Source organism: Primulina eburnea, chromosome 1 (genome assembly GCF_022965805.1).
Source record: "Primulina eburnea isolate SZY01 chromosome 1, ASM2296580v1, whole genome shotgun sequence".
Taxonomy (NCBI): domain Eukaryota; kingdom Viridiplantae; phylum Streptophyta; class Magnoliopsida; order Lamiales; family Gesneriaceae; genus Primulina; species Primulina eburnea.
The window spans coordinates 52069023-52086228 of record NC_133101.1 but is presented as its reverse complement, the minus strand read 5'-3'; the positions used below and the strand labels follow the sequence as shown (position 1 = coordinate 52086228).

The 17206-nt window shown below is 32.6% G+C and overlaps 1 protein-coding gene across 1 annotated transcript; it reads left to right on the top strand.

Annotated features, from left to right (window-relative positions):
* The first annotated feature begins 1401 nt into the window (after positions 1-1401).
* LOC140830652 (dehydrogenase FPY6-like) lies at positions 1402-13276 on the top strand. Its single transcript, XM_073194073.1, has 12 exons — positions 1402-1672; positions 2842-2982; positions 9929-9977; positions 10092-10109; positions 11181-11284; positions 11365-11478; positions 11828-11878; positions 12161-12249; positions 12348-12408; positions 12539-12616; positions 12703-12813; positions 12908-13276. The coding sequence occupies exons 1-12, from the start codon at positions 1547-1549 to the stop codon at positions 13034-13036; spliced, it is 1071 nt and encodes a 356-aa protein (XP_073050174.1). The 5' UTR covers positions 1402-1546; the 3' UTR covers positions 13037-13276.
* The last annotated feature ends 3930 nt before the right edge of the window (positions 13277-17206 follow it).

Sequence of the window (17206 nt, the reverse complement as noted above, 5' to 3'; positions counted from 1 at the left end):
TCTGGGAAAACATTATGAACTTCAAGCCAAGTTAAAAAAATTTAGTTACGATTTGTGGGATCGAGGTTCATTGGATGTTAATGTGAGTAGGATGTTCAGAAACCAAATATTTTCATTCAATCATGATTTGAATTGGTTTTAAAATCAAATAAACCGAAAAATTGGTTTCATGTAAGTTTTGGATGAACCACCGATTATAATAATGTAAAAAAAAAAAATTCAGATAAATTTACTTAATTAGTCTGATTTTTTCATATATATAAAATATTTTATTTAATTTTTAGTTTGTATTACAATCCACTCACATTAAGAATTTATTTATTACATATCTTAGCTAAAATAACACAAGACAATTCTAAAAGTTTAGGTTTTGAATAAAAGATAAAATTATGTAACCTGTAAAAATATCATAATTTATTTTATTTTACTTATGATAATTTTAATCCACGATCAAATAAAATCTTTACTCAAATTATATCAATTGTCAATTGCTAATTTTTTTCAAAATTATAATTTTTTATCTACTAATTCTTTATAAATTCAAACTTAAAACTAATAATCAAAATCCGACTAAACCAAAATAATTCATGTTTTTGTACAATTTAAGATTTTGTGTGACCGATAAAATATGTTTTTTTAAATTATTCATCTAATCAAAACTAAATTGTAGTTGATAACTCCTAAATATTAATAATATTTTTTATGTCAAAATATTTTTTTCTCCACTACAATAAGAAATAGGTTGGAGTAGCCCACAGAGCGGTAGATCGTCGATAGCCCTAAAAAAGGTACTCAATTCCGACAACCTCAATAGTAAACGTCATTAAAGAACTCAATTATATAAAATAAAACTTTAATAACAAGGAATAGTTTTTAAAAGAGTTTCCTACTTTACTATTTACACTCGGGGAGCTAGCAATTGTTGTCTGGAATGACTGCTTACAATTATACAATGACCGTCAGAAATGAGGATTAAGCCAATTAGCCTGAAGGGAAGGTTTCGAAGAGTGGGTCTCAAGTGAGATCGTTTCACAGATCTTAATCTGTGAGACGGGTCAACTCTATCCATATTCACAATAAAAAGTAATACTCTTAGCATAAAAAGTAATACTTTTTCATAGACGACCCAAATAAGAGATCCGTCTCACTGACATATGATCCGTGAGATCGTTTCACATGAGTTTTTGCCCGTTTCGAATGCATAAGCCAGAGCTATAAAGACGCCGTAACCCTATATTCGTCCTGCAACAAAAACAGAAAAGCACGTGCTAAACAGAAAAGGTCAAATTTCATTTCCACACGGTCGGGTTAACTTGGGTTTAGGCCCCACGTGAGGTTTACGCATAATTTCATCGATATAAATGTAAAATATACACGAATCTTGATTCTTAATTGTTAATTGTGTTTTCAAATCATCATTGGTACTATATATTTCGGAGTGAACGCATATATCAGAGCAAATTAGGTGGCTGCGATCAAGAAGAAGAAAGATTCCAGCCGAGACTCGCAACGCATCCCGCTTCCATTCGATATATGCAAACGACAAATGGCGCAGCAGCCACCGCACGTTGCGATCGTTGGGGCTGGCATCTTTGTGAGAAATACTTACATACCCAGATTAGCGGAAATCTCCAACCTCGTCGTACTCCGAGCCATTTGGAGTCGCAGCGAGGCAGGCAACTCTGTTTTATCCTCTTTTCTGTTTTATTTTCCATGTTGATCTGTTCTCTTAGAGTTTCTTATCTGGGTCTCTGGGAATTCAGTTCGTAAGTTCGTTCTCTTTTTACTGGATTTACTAGGATCGACTTGTCTGACAAATGAAGTTGTGGGATACAGTTTTTATTTTCTTTGACAATTGATTTGTTGAAAATCCATGTGTTTTACAATATTTGGTGATTTCATTCTTGGAAGTTTACATTAATCATAACACAACAATAATGAAAGGACCCCTCTACAAACAAGAATGTCTTTAATAGGTACACAAATACCACGGTATCATAAGCTAGATCCTGAATTGACTTTAAAGGCAAAACCCAACTGTTGTACGATAGTTGCTAATCCAAGTTGCCTAGGATTTTTTTAGTTGTTTGGTGCCACTTCTGCGAATAACAAAGATGATATATCTGGATTCTGAACGGCATATGAATAGATAATCTTGATTAGTTCGATTCATTTGTAAATCCAGAAAAATTACTCAGAAGTTTGAGGAAAAACTTGCCATTTTATTGGTGAAAAATGTCTTCCTCGTACAAAAATGGCTAAACTTGAATTGGGTCGATCCATTTTGAACATCCTAGCATTATCTTTCAATCTCTATCCTTGATTTGAAAAGCCGATTACAGGATCTTCAATGGCTTTTTATCCCCATATAGTTGAACATAAAAATGCATGTGTGATCCTCAGTCAGTTTTTTCGTTTATCTTATCACATCGATAACTTATACATCGGGTTCATTGAGATAACTTGCTTTACCAGTGATTTAGCATTTTGGGGACCAAATTAAGTTCCAAAAGGCAGTGAATTTTATAATTTTAGAGCTATAGAAAATCTAATAACAACTGTGAGTGCTTGTACAACTGGCCTTTTAATTTAAACAGGAAGGCCATGATTTTGAAAACTTTAAAAAATAGTTTGGCAAATAGTGTATTTATCATCTTGCATGTCAAAAACTGGAAGTGATGACTGTTAAGAGCAATAGCGAACATTTTTAGATGTTTATGGGGACAATTTTCACTTTCAAGGATGAAAGAAAAATTTTAAAGTTGGTGAGAAAATATAAATGTTAGTTGTTGTGGTCATTAAGAGCAAATAAATTCAACAGGGAAACATGTGTGTATGCAGGAGTCAGCCCGAGGTGCTGTTGAAATTGCTAAAAAGTTTTTCCCAAATGTGGAATGTAAATGGGGAGATACAGGGCTTAATGAGATCATTGACGATGCCTCAATCATTGGTGTGGCTGTAGTCCTTGCTGGGCAAACTCAGGTATCTCACTCTTGCTCATAATTAGATTGGCATCTGATGTGGCCCAACGATGAATGCATATACAAAGGTTATTATCATATTAAAAAACAGCGGTTTAAGTAGTAAGGACTTCCTATGGGCACATACTAATTTATGCAATATACATTTTATTTTAAAAAACTAATATGAGTAGCGTGATACAAGCATTCAAACATGATAAGTACGTAGCTGTCTAACATTAACTAGTTTATTACATTCGCAAATTATTTAAATATCATGAACGACTGACATACGTGCAAAAACATGCAAGACTCTATCCTCAATGTTCCTTCTCCTGGCCTAGATCATCGCCGCCCTCTTGATGATCTCATGACTCCACCTGCAAGCCCAACCCACCGAAGTGAGCCGATCCGTACATACAACAACGTTAACAAGACATGCAATACTAATATAACTGTAAATCGTAAAATGTATGAATGCGTGAGATGCATGAGGTACACTTGTACAATAGGTACATGTCAAACTGCTCCAGGGCAAAGGGTGCCCTCAGACAGTTGACTTGACGCCTTTCAAACTCCATGAGAATAGAAACACCAAACTTTCCTGATTTAGGACAACGTCAGAGTAGCAAGCAGAAAGACCCAAACTCGTGTAACAAGTATATAAGAAGGGTATCTCGTTTGTCAAAGATTGAAGATTGCACAAGATCATCAAACTAAACTTGTGAACATCAGGAGCTGACCTCTAAACGATTCAAACGAGAGATAAAGCAATCTAAAGCTTTACCATTTCAGCGAACCTTGTAATTCGATATAAAGAAATACAAATGGGTTGATGCACCTATCACTAAACTGTACTTTCTAATGCATTGTATATACCTAGAATATTGTACGGATTGATGAATTTAGTGCATTGCACTTATCCATGGCCCGATGCATACTATAAACCTTGAATATTGTATGGAATGATGCATTTAGTGTATTTCACTTATCAGTAAAATGTATTGTCTAATGCATTGTTTATGCCTCGAATATTGTATGGATTATGATGCATTTAGTGCATTATACTTGATTACTAAATGTATCGCCTAAAATATTCTATATGGCCCGAATATCGTACAAATTGATTAATTTAGTGCATCACACTAACTCTAAATGTGTGGTTGGATGTATATTATACGCCTAGAGTATTGTATGGATTGATTCATTTATTTTTATTGCACTTGTCAGTTGTCACTAAATGTTTGTATATGCCACAGATATTGTATGGCTTGATTGATTTAGTGCAATGCACTTATCATTGAATGTGTGTCCAGTGCATACTAAACACCCATTTAGTGCTTTGTACTTGTTACAAAATGTAAGGTCCGATGTATTGTCTATGCCTCGAATATTAAAAGCTAGCCCATGAAGCAAATGAGGTATAACCATATAAAATATAATTATATGATTGAAAATGGTTTATGTTTTGATTTTGTTCAAGTTGTTAAGTAATCAAATATGATGTTTATTGAACTTCTGATAGTTTCAATATCTATTTTCAAATTTGTATTCAATTACTCGACGATTCATTTCAAAACTATCATATCTCCATAACTATTGATAGAATGTCAAATTACCGTAAAATTATTGATTTTACCATGAATTAGTTTTTCTTACATCTATGTTCATTGATGAATTAATATATATAATACTTTCATGATATATCTTTTGTGATAATTGTTTTATTTTGGTCTGGATTCAATTACTATCAAATATTGGTAGTCATTACACAAACTACTTGTAATGCAACTAATTAGAATAATTTGTAGAAATTAAATTTGCAAAGACAGTCGGTGGAATTTTCAAGCGGCGTGTCACGACCCGATAGTTTTGACGTGCAACACGCAAGGATTTTGGCAAAGGAAGTTGTGTCACACAGGCTTGGTGTCGTCCAGAACCTTTTTTAATACTCTAACATTCCTTTGAAGACAAATGAATGTTCTATAAAAAAATGTGAAGGAGAAATAAATTGAAGGTTCTAGGTTCATGCGGAAAGGACCTAAAACATTGTGGACAAGATTTGAACATTCAAGGTTCGTGTGGAGACTAGAAGGATTTAGATATTGTACGAGACTTGTAAATCTAAGGGTAAGACTTCATTTGTAACTCATCAACTCAACAATTGGACAATTCATTCTTTCCTCAACCAAGTGTAATATTTTCTCTCTATACAAATTCTTCGAGTCACTTGTTCTTATTTATCCACTTAACCATACAAGATCACCCTCTAAGTGTGTTTTGCTCGTCATCGTTAGGGCGAAGTTAAGGGTCAAAAGTCACACTTGTACTTAGAAGGTCTGAGTTAGTGACATGCGAGATCTAGATCTTGTTGATCATCTAGCATTGAAGAGGATAAAGATGAGTCTTTTAGCAAATGGATATCTAGTACTATAATAAAAAGAAAACTCGAGAGTTGAGCCAATAAAAGAAAATCAAATTATGAACAATTGTTTTGCTCATGTAGTATAAACTATACTCGTAAAACAAGAAGGTGCAGATGTTTTGACAAAAGAAGATAGTTGCAACAAGTTATGTAAATGTGACCCATCAAAATGTTGTAATAGATAATTAAACTCTTTAAAGTTTGACGAAGTACAAATTGTGAAAGTTTATAGAAGATCCAAATGGACGTAAGTTATTGTAAGATTGTTCCTAAATTTACTATTTTTCACGGATTTTTAATAGAATGTCAAATTGCATTATAAATTTCACATTAGAATAATAAATATTGCAGCATATTAGTTTTGTTTCATCGATGTTTGATCTTATGTTTTAAGAGCTATTAGTTTGTTTTACTTCTTACACATATATAAATTTATTTATGCAGTCGTCATCAAGTTTAATTTCTTAATTTGATACGAGATAATCATGGTATACAAGTTTTTAAGAAAATAAATTGCAACTAGAAAAGGAACTACATCAGCGCACAATTGTTTATGAGGTGATTAATTGTGAAATTAACTTTAATTGGGGGAACTTAGTATTAATTTGCTGATAATTTAATTTAATTCAAATATTTCTGTCCCGCTTCTGGAAATCAATCCCTTCGCAATCCAATTCCAAAATTTTGGGCCAGAGCACGCCTTCAGCTGTCAAACTTCTTCAGAATTCCTCATGTCGCGCTAGGGCTGCAAAATTTTCGGCCAAGGCACATCTATTCTGCTCGAGAATTTTAGCTTTTGTCCTCGTCCCACCGGGGTGCAGAAAATCACCACCATGGCTGATCCTTGGCCACATTTTTCATTAGTGTTCACGCCATAGTGGTTTATTTTAACTGCCCCGACGCACAATGTCCTATGCCGTTTCTGGAAATCAACCCTTCGAGCTTCAATTCCGCCGTTTCTCCTACGATTAGTCTAAACTAAGTGAATAGATACTATAATGCGCACATGGTTTAAATGCAAATCGGCTTAAAACATAATAATCGTATGCAACCTATGGACTAGAATGACCTATTTTAGTGTGTAAAATTAACATCTATTAACTAGTAATAACATGTCACATAAATATTTGAATTATTAATTTACAGTTTAAATACCTCATAAACAATTGTGTCATGTTGCAGTTCTTTTTTCTAGTTGCAAAGTGTTTTTCCTAAGAATTTGTATGTCATTATTATCCTGCATCAAAATAATAAATAAAACTTTATAATGACTGCATAAATAAATTCATATATGTATAAAAGTACGTAACAGTTAAAACATAAGAACAAACATTGATGTAAAGAAAAAACTAATATGTGGCAATATCAATTATTCTAATGTAATTTGACATTCTATTAAAAGTCACCGAGAAATGTTTTAGGAACAATGTTATAGTATTTTACATTCAGTTGGACATTCTATAAAAACCTTTACAATTTTTATTCAGTCAAATTTTTTATGGAGTTTTATTTTCTCTTGCAACATTTTGATAGATAACATTTACATAACATGTTGCAACTACATTTTATGTCAAAAAGTCCGCACCTTATTGTTTTATAAGTAGAATTTCTAGTACATGAGCAAAACGCTTGCTCATCATCAGATCTCTTTTTATTGAATCGAGTTTTTTTTTTCTTATTAGTAAATACTAGGTACCCATTCACGAGCAATCTAATCTTTATCCTCTTCATTGTTAAATGACCCGCAAGATCTAGACCCATATATCACTGACTTACCCCTTCTAAGTATACGTACGACCTTTGATCCTTGACTTTGCTCCTACGAGTATTAGCAAAACATAGTTAAAGGGTGATCTTGGGTGGTTAAGTAAATAAATAAGCACCAATGACTTGAAAAACTTGTAGAGAAAGAAAGTATAACACTTGTTTAAGTAAATAATGAATTGCCCAATTGTTGAGTGGGTTACAGATGAAGTCATGCATCTATATATACAAGTTCGTTACACTATGTAGATCATTTTAGTCTCCAAAATATTTCATGCCACTCTAAACACGATAGAGTATTCTAGATTTTTCTACAAATTTACATTTTACAAAATAATGGAAAGTTATAGAATAGTCTAGATTATCCAAGTCTTCACATTTTGGTAGATTGTCCCGTAAGTTTCCAGACCCAACTTTTTCCATAATATTTTTGGTCATTTCACATGAACTTAGAATGTTCAAGTCTTGTCCTCAATGTTATAAGTCATTCTGCAAGAACTAAAACCTACAAGTCCATCTTTCTCAACTTCTCTAGAACATTCTTTTGTCTGCAAGGGGATGTTAGAGTATTCAAGCAAGTTCTAGATATCACCAAACCTTTGTGACAGTTCCTTTGTCAAAATCCTCGCTTGTTGCGTGTCGAAACTGTCAGCGAAACTGTCAGACAGTGAGACGCCGCTTGAAAATTCCTCCAACGGTCTTTGTAAATTTAATTTATATAAAATGTTTTAATTAATTGCATTACAAGTAGTTTGTGCAATGACTATCAATATTTAATGCAATTGAATCAAGCGAAAAATAAACAATAATCACAAAAGTTCAATCATGAAGTATCATGTATATTAATTTCTCAATGAATATAGATGTAAAAACAAATTATTCAATAATTTTACATTCTATCAATATTCATAGAAAAATGATAAACTTCGGAATGAATCATCTAGTAATTATACACTAAAATTGAAATTAGAAATTTAAACTATAAGAAATTCAATAAATACGCTGTTTGATTAGTTAATAACTGAAGCAAAATGAAAGTAAAAATATTTTCGTTGAAATAACTATATTTTATATTGGTTAGACCTCATTTGCTTTATGGTCTAACTTATAATATTCTGAGCATTTACAATATATTAGACTATACATCTTGTAAGAGCTGCAATGTACTAAATGCATCAATCCATACAATATTTTGGGCGTATGGTATGCATTGAACAACATATTTAGTGATAAGTGCAATACAGTAAATGCATCAAGCCATACAAAATATTCGGGGCACATACAATGCATTAGACTATACATTTTAGTGATAAATGCAATACACCAAGTGCATCAATCAATCCACACATTTAGAGCTAAATGTGATGCACTAAATTAAAAAAATTACAAAATATTCAGGCCGTATAGAATATTTAGACCATACATTTAGTAAGAAGTGTAATGCATTCAATGCATCAATCCTCACAATATTTAGTGCATATAGAATGCATTATAGAAAATACATTTTAGTGATAAGTGCAATACACTAAATGCGTCAATCCTTCAATATTCAGGGTATATTTTTTTAAGCCTTCACACCTTTTCTTTATTCAATGCTAACGATAATTGGCGTGTCATGTATGCATAAATTACATATTAATTTTAATTTTAATTTCATTTGAAATATTTTTTTAGCAAAATATATAAAATTGGTATAATTTTTCTTTATCTAAATTTTTGTTAGTGTAAATTAGGAAAAACAGGGTTTGTAGAATTTAGGAGAAATGGGGTTATAATTGTAATTTCAATTTGGCCATATCAAAATACCAATACATACAACAAATCGACAACTATCCCTGTGATGATTGTCGATTTGGGAGCTGGATCTTATGAAACTTTAAAGGATGCTTCTTTCAAGAGCAACCCATTATGATTCCACTTGTTAGGATTGTTGAGGCAGTTTAAAGGGGTCGAAATAAACTACTGATCTGCTTTTGCAACTATTTTGTGCAAAGGTGGTTTTGCAACTATTAGATCTCAAATAAGTGTTCTTGAAAGTTTAAGCATCGAGAGATTAGGTTTGAGTTCAATTCATCAAATTTCTTAAAGTGTCTCCTTTCGATGAATGACCGAAAGGAGACATTTTAAGAAATGAATATTATGAAATCAAGCGGAAGACATTCAATCGTACCCCTCTGATGTACTGATCTGATTTAAAAGAGTTTGTTCGAAATAAGTATTTCAGATTAGTGCGTGCTGATTAAAATGGGTACGTAATAATCAGACGAGTTAAAGGGTTGAAATGCAACACCTGTACGAATTCGGATGAGTATGCAGATGTAGTATAAAATATGCAAGTACTTAATAATGTAAGTAAAAGAGATGACATTTGTTTATCGTATAGAAGAGGAGGTTGGACTTTTTTTTCTAAAATTAAATAGCATGTGAAGTTGTAAATGTAGAAATTTGAATAGTTGCGCAATTTTCTCCCTGTTGTTAACAGTAAAGACTGCTGAATACTGTTGTATGTTTTCAATAATAAACTATCTAGCAAGTAGCAACTGGATAGGAAACTCTCAAATCAGGCCAATGAATACTTTGGCTGCCGAACTAAAAAACATCATCTCCTTCATGCAAACATTTACTACGCTAAGATCTTATGTTTCATTTTTAAAAAAAATCTCATGTTTCTCTTATTTGTCTGGGTACGGTGAAGCTCATGTCACTATCTAAGAGTAGATGCTACTTTAATCTCGACGGTTGTGTAATCACAATGTCACTTGGGAATCATTCTATGCAGGTGGATATGTCTCTGAGGTTGCTGAAGGGTGGAAAGCATGTCCTGCAAGGTGACTGACTACCAATTGTTTTCTATATTGAAAATTACGTACATTTGTCACATGGTAAACTAACAATTTTACATTTTATGCATATCATGGGCTTTGCATATTCTGGTTCTAAAGAGAAACCGGCTGCAGCTTGTAAGTGAGATGCTTCTCTTTTATGTGAAAGTTTGAAGATTTAGGAACCTAATCATTTTTTTTCCTGGGACTGATATTTATCCATCTGTTTAACATTTTAAATTGTATGCAATTTTTCCCTCTATAAATTTCATTATTTCCAAATGTTGTCAAAGGAGAGAACATTAAAAAATACAATGTTCTCAGCAATTGGAATTTGGAAATCTTATCCATCAGGTTGTTATTCAACCCCTTTTAAGTCAATCTGGAAGCTAATTTTCTTCCTTGGATATTCAAGAGGCTCACGAGCAAAGTTGCTAAAAATATAATGTTCTCAGAAATTGTCTTTTTGAATACTTTATCAATAGGAACCCGCTTCATTGTAGAGGTTATTTTTATGTTTATATGTTTTTGATGAAAATGCGTTGAAAACATAAATAGTACCAACAAGGATGTTTACTCTAATTTCTCTCAGATGTTCTGACTTCTGATTATGCTGTAAATAAAAAGGATAGATTAATTTCAATACTACTTTTGGGCTAATCGATCGATCCATTCCATTTATGGATGCATTTATGAAGTAACAGAATTTTCGTATCCCCCTCCATAACAAAAAGTTATTATGTTGCACTTAAAATGTTGATTCATGTGTAACAACCTTTATTTTCATCTTCCAGTGAGATCTTATTCTTTCAGGTTTTGGTTTAAATTCCTCATCTGAATTTGCTCTTTGTGCTGTTCCCTTATGTTTAAATTCTAGAATTGCAGACGCAGTTTACAAGGTTGCTTCTGGTAGCTTTCTTTGAATCTTTGTGACACACCTATCTTTCTTTTTGTGTTCTGTATCTATGGGGAATGTTAGATATAAATGATGTTATTCAAAAACTACTCTCGCTCTCCACCTCCCCCTGTGATTATGTTTCTGTATCTGTGGGAATGTTAGTTATAAATGATGTTCTTCAGAAACTACTCTCTCTCTCCCCCCTTCCCTCCTGTGGTTGTGTTTCTGTATCTGTATCTGCTGGAGTGTTAGTTATAAATGATATTTTCCAGAAACTATTGTTGGAGTGCTGATTACTGTTGCGTATTCAGCTGTTAGTGAGCTTGAAACAGCAATTTCCTGCTACAACTCTTTCAATGTTGCGCCAATCTGGGCAATTGCTGAAAACTATCGTTTTGAACCTGCCTTTGTTGAGGTATATCTTGTACACGTAGTATGTACTCACTTGATATGATTGTTGTGGTCGCCTAGTAAAACCGAGTGTGGATTTCACAGGGCAGAAAACTTCTTACTGAAGTTGGAGACATAATAAACGTCCACACCATTATTGAAGGTTCAATGAATAGCTCAAATCCATATTTTTCAAGTTCCTGGAGACGCGGCTTTAATGTGAGTGACTTCATGTTTTAATTCCTCGAGCGTTTATCTGGTAGACGACTTTTTCTGGTGATAAGTATTTATCTGCACGCAAAGCAACAACGTAAACGGATTTCGTTCAAGTTCATTTCTATCTTTTTTATGTAAACATGAAAAGTATTCAGTGCCTTTGTCTGTGCTGATAAAGTCTAAATGGAAGGAATAATTTTCCTACATTTTGTTTTAGGTCTCAAAATAATATGAATTCTATTTCTCATCTGTTGTGGACAACTTTTTGCATATTCTTGAGTCAGTTTTCTTTGTTCTGTAATCTATCAGCCAAATCTGTATATTTTACTGATCTGTGTTTTGTGTTCTGCAGGGGGGTTTCATTCTAGATATGGGTGTTCATTTCATTGCTGGATTAAGAATGGTTAGTTACCTTTTAGATGAATCTGAATGATAATTCTGTGATATCTATTTATTGGAATCTACTTCAGCGGTGCAGCCTATCAATACTAACATTTCAGATTTAATTCATTGAATGACCATCTTACCAAAATATTATTCTTGGATCATAACTTGCTCTAGTTTGAAAAGAGAAGCATATTTCTGAATATCACATTCAAGTTGTGATTATATCGTCGATCTATTGCTAAGAATGTTCATACTGCATCTATCTGGTTTTGATGATCTTTGTCTTCTATACGAGAAGCTTGTCGGGTGTGAGATAACTTCGGTGTCAGCTCTTACATCTCATATTGATGGGACTTTGCCTGCCCCAGATCATATCTCCTCAACAATGTAAGATTTTGATAATGAAACTATTTATAAGAAATTTTATATTATTGGGCATTTGAAATATTATATTTGCATTCTTCTTATTTGCATATCGCCTTTAGTCAGCTGGAGAATGGGAGTTCTGGTGTATTTGTGCTGGTGGTGTCATCTAAATCTCCTAAGGTATGAATTACACAGACTGAATGTATAAATTTATTTCGTCTCTATTTGTACCATATACATCAGAGTGTTCATTTGAGGCTGTAAGCCGCCTGTAACACTTTCGACATTTGCGTTGTTCACTTGTATTTAGGTGCTCTGGCGAGTTGTGGGCTTGAAGGGAACTATACAAGTTGAGCGCGGAGACATAGATGGGAAGCATGGCTACGCAGTTAATAATTATTATTTCTGCAATCTCCTCTTATCATTCTTGAGTCTAAGAACTTTAGTTTTTTATGGGTTATATTATTATCATAGGTCACGCTATTTACAGGAGATGGCGGAAACAAAAGCTGGTTTTACCCATTCAGTGGTGTGACTGATGAGCTTAAAACATTTTTGGCAGATGCTTCACTTGCGACCCTGAAGGTATTGTTCCCATAACAATCTTGAGTTGACTAATCAAAAGTCTTTTATGGCTCGATTGCCTCATTTCTGGCGTTTCTATTGTCCTTGTTGGCAGGAAGATCAGAGTTATCAAGTTGAGCAGCGCCTTTCTTTTCTCGAAGGTGCCCGAGATGTTGCTATTTTGGAGGCAATGCTTGAATCTGGGAAGAGTCAAGGTGCTGCTGTCCAAGTGAGAAAGTTTTAGCTTAGCATCTCCTCTTCAGGTTCAACTACACTTGTTTGCAAGACGTACTCAAAACAAGCTATTAGCAAGATCAGTAAGAATCCGTGTCGAGAGTATTTCATGGCAGCTACTTCCCCACAATCATACTGTTAAAATTATCTAATATTCATGTTCCGACCACCTTCACACTCGAGTTATAATTTGCAGTTTAAGTTGTATCTTTACATAAAATTTATAGGCATTCCAGTTCTCCTTTTTTTCCTCTGCCTTCCGTTTTCACCGTTTAGCTTATTTCTTGATGAAATTATACAATTCTTGACGTGTTGCACCGTGCACGATCCCTGTTTTGCCTGTTCCATGGACAGAGGATTTCCTTAGTTTTTTTTTTTTTAATAAAGATTTTGGTACTTCACTCTTTTCTGGAAACAATTGGGATAATCATAGGACTATGCCAAAAGAAGGGTGGTTAAAAGGGCTAGAGAAGGTATAGGGAAGTGCCCTTATTTCAGGAGAGAATCACCGCGCCGTCTGAAACTGACAGGAACTCGAAAAAACGATTCACATGTAAATGCATACACGGGCTGACTCGCGAAAGGAGTTGTTTAAAGCAGTACAATGATGGAAAAAAACACTTGTATCTTTTACGAACAAAATCGAATCTTCCGATGTTACCTGTGGGTGTATACAAATCAAGCTTGACCATAAAAATTGAGCTCTAGCTCAAGATATACAAGCTCGGGTTTGAGTCGAGCTTTAAAAACTTTTCGTAGGAATTTTCGAATGGCTCGAATTGAACTAGTTTAGGCAATCGATTATTATGCAGTGAATGAAGGCTTCACTTCGTTGACTACATGCATTATATATGGTAAAAAAAGTTTTATATTTTTAGAAGGTAACATGTGTGTAATATATCAAAACTATATATATATATATATATATATATATATATATATATATATATATATATATATATTGTGTGTAAAACTATAAAATAGAAAATAAATAGCTTTATTAAAAATTAAAACATTAATACAAAAATATGAAAACATACTTATTTTCGTCTCTATTGTATGGCTGATTCAACTCATCTTCTTTATCATGGGGATGATTATAGTTTACACAGTAAAGAAGATAGATTGAATCGGGAAATTACCTAAACTATATAGATAAAAATGAGTATTTCCCCCAAAATATGGCAAATGCACGCACTGCATGCTCTTGAAACACTAGTAGAAATCAAAAGATTCGGAAACCAAAAAGAAATTTTACTCCAAATAAATAAAAATAATAAAAAAATGGAGAAACAGTCAAACAGAATCAATCAACCAAGGTGATAGCTAGCAGCAGGCTGAGATAATTTTGCCTTAAACGAACAAAATCTGCCTAACTTGAAAAGTAGAATCATTTTGTTTAATTCTGTTTGGATCACTGCTGCATATTGCAAGAGTCTATATACACAGAGCATTTCAAGTCCTTGAATTTTTTTTTTTTTTATGATAGAGCAGTAGGTTCACAGCGAGCTAATTTGTGGTTTGAGTTTTTTTTTTACTCTTATGTAAAAACAATTTTTATTTTAATAATATTTTATAATTTTATTTAATATGACATTTACTTTATTTGTATACTAATGCAAGATGTATAAATAAAATCATTGAACATACAATATGTACAATGAGGTTTGTCTCTCAATGTAAGATCATAAAACTGACTAAGAAGCGTACTATATATTTTAAATTGATTCCTAATCAATTCACCCGTCTAAAATAAGGATAAATGTCGCTCGAACTTAAGACTATCATATGTAATGTAAGCGTTATATTTCATTGGTAAGAGCATGAAGATTTTAATCATTTAGATGAGTGAAAATTTGATGATGAATTGAACAATATTCCCTCAGAATTTTTAAGTGGTTATCACTTATTGAGTGGAATAGTCTGGGATAATAATTGTACACCATTAGTCTTTTGACCCGAAACAATGTGGATGCTTTACGTAGTAGCATGCACTTTGATTTGTTTACCAGCGCCATTATGGGTTACCAGATGATGAGGTTGAGTGTAGTTTAGAAATACGTAGGAGTTAATGTATTGCAGTCGAGGATTCACAGCTCACCAATAGGTGAAGATATCCTATGTGATCTGATGAGTTATTGCTGCAATTAATCTCTTGCCATAGTAATACATATGCATTTTGAAAAATTGTTTTCTCAGTTGCACATATCATGTCACTTTTAGTACTCAAAGATACATTACATTGTTGTCGAATTTATTTGCAACTATCGATATACCAATGGTTGCAGATTCGATCGGAATATATGAGTTGAAGGGACCGTACTGTATGTTAATCATAACTTAAGATTCTTGCAGGCACTATCAGTGATACTCATGGGATCATGAGTCAATACTACTAGACGCTTCTACCATGATCTGAAGGGTGTAAAAAGACTTGAGTTCTGACGTTCTTAAATATTCATCAAAGGGTTGATGAAAAGAATGAGTCTAATTAAAATAAGCCCGAATATGAACATATGTCGTTTTGAATGACATGAACTTGTGAACCCACAACTAGCTATATACCCGAAACATTGAAGGTCACACAAGTATAGGATATTGTGTTCCCATTGAAATAGTCAAATTCAAAGAGTTGAATTGGTCAATTGTAATTTGATGAAGATCAAATATATTGCTTATAAATGAATTTATAAATTGACTGCATTGTGAAATTTAGCTTAACTGCTAATTAAGTGAGAATAGTAGAACTACCCGTTTCAGTGAAAGAATTCATGAAACTAATTGCAAAAAATGAATCGGTTAAAAATTTTGTTCTTCAGAATTTTCATTTTTCATTAACTGAATGAGATTTGTACCTTTAATACATCGGTGTTGTCTGTTAATTGATCGGGGATATAATGATTTCACAATTATTTATTTAGAAAATTTAAAATATAGTAATTAAATAATAAATTAGTAGTGATGACTACAAAATGTAAAATTTTCATGAAACATTCTAGAAGAGTCTAGAATAGATTAATTAATAAATAATTAAATGTGTAATTATATAAAAGATATTTAATTTAAGGAATAAATAAATATATTAAAGGAATAAATAAATATATGTGTGTGTTTATATATTATTATTATTATCATCAAAGTTGATAATAATTTAATTGTGTTGAAAATACCTATACTAGAGTTTTTGAATAATAAAAAACAATATAATTATAAAAAGAAAATCCTGATTAGATCGGGAAGATGCTTTTATATATGTGTACTTAATAGTTGAATTATACACGTAACTTTTACACATAAATTTTTGCCAACAATTTTTTCTACTCTCTCTTCACAAGAATAGACCACCTTTTCCAAGGGATTCGGTCGAACCTTCCACCACATCACCGTCATGACGCCACCGCACTATGAGTTGAAAGGACCGTACTGTATGTTAATCATAACTTAAGATTCTTGCAGGCACTATCAGTGATACTTATGGGATCATGAGTCAATACTACTAGACGCTTCTACCATGATCTGAAGGGTGTAAAAAGACTTGAGTTCTGACGTTCTTAAATATTCATCAAAGGGTTGATGAAAAGAATGAGTCTAATTAAAATAAGCCCGAATAGGAACATATGTCGTTTTGAATGACATGAACTTGTGAACCCACAACTAGCTATATACTTGAAACATTGAAGGTCACACAAGTATAGGATATTGTGTTCCCATTGAAATAGTCAAATTCAAATAGTTGAATTGGTCAACTGTAATTTGATGAAGATCAAACATATTGCTTATAAATGAATTTATAAATTGACTGCATTGTGAAATTTAGCTTAACTGCTAATTAAGTGAGAATAGTGGAACTACCCGTTTCAGTGAAAGAATTCATGAAACTAATTGCAAAAAATGAATCGGTTAAAAATTTTGTTCTTCCGAATTTTCATTTTTCATTAACTGAATGAGATTTGTACCCTTAATACATCGGTGTTGTCTGTTAATTGATCGGGGATATAATGATTTCACAATTATTTATTTAGAAAATTTAAAATATAGTAATTAAATAATAAATTAGTAGTGATGACTACAAAATGTAAAATTTTCATGAAACATTCTAGAAGAGTCTAGAATAGATTAATTAATAAATAATTAAATGTGTAATTATATAAAAGATATTTAATTTAAGGAATAAATAAAT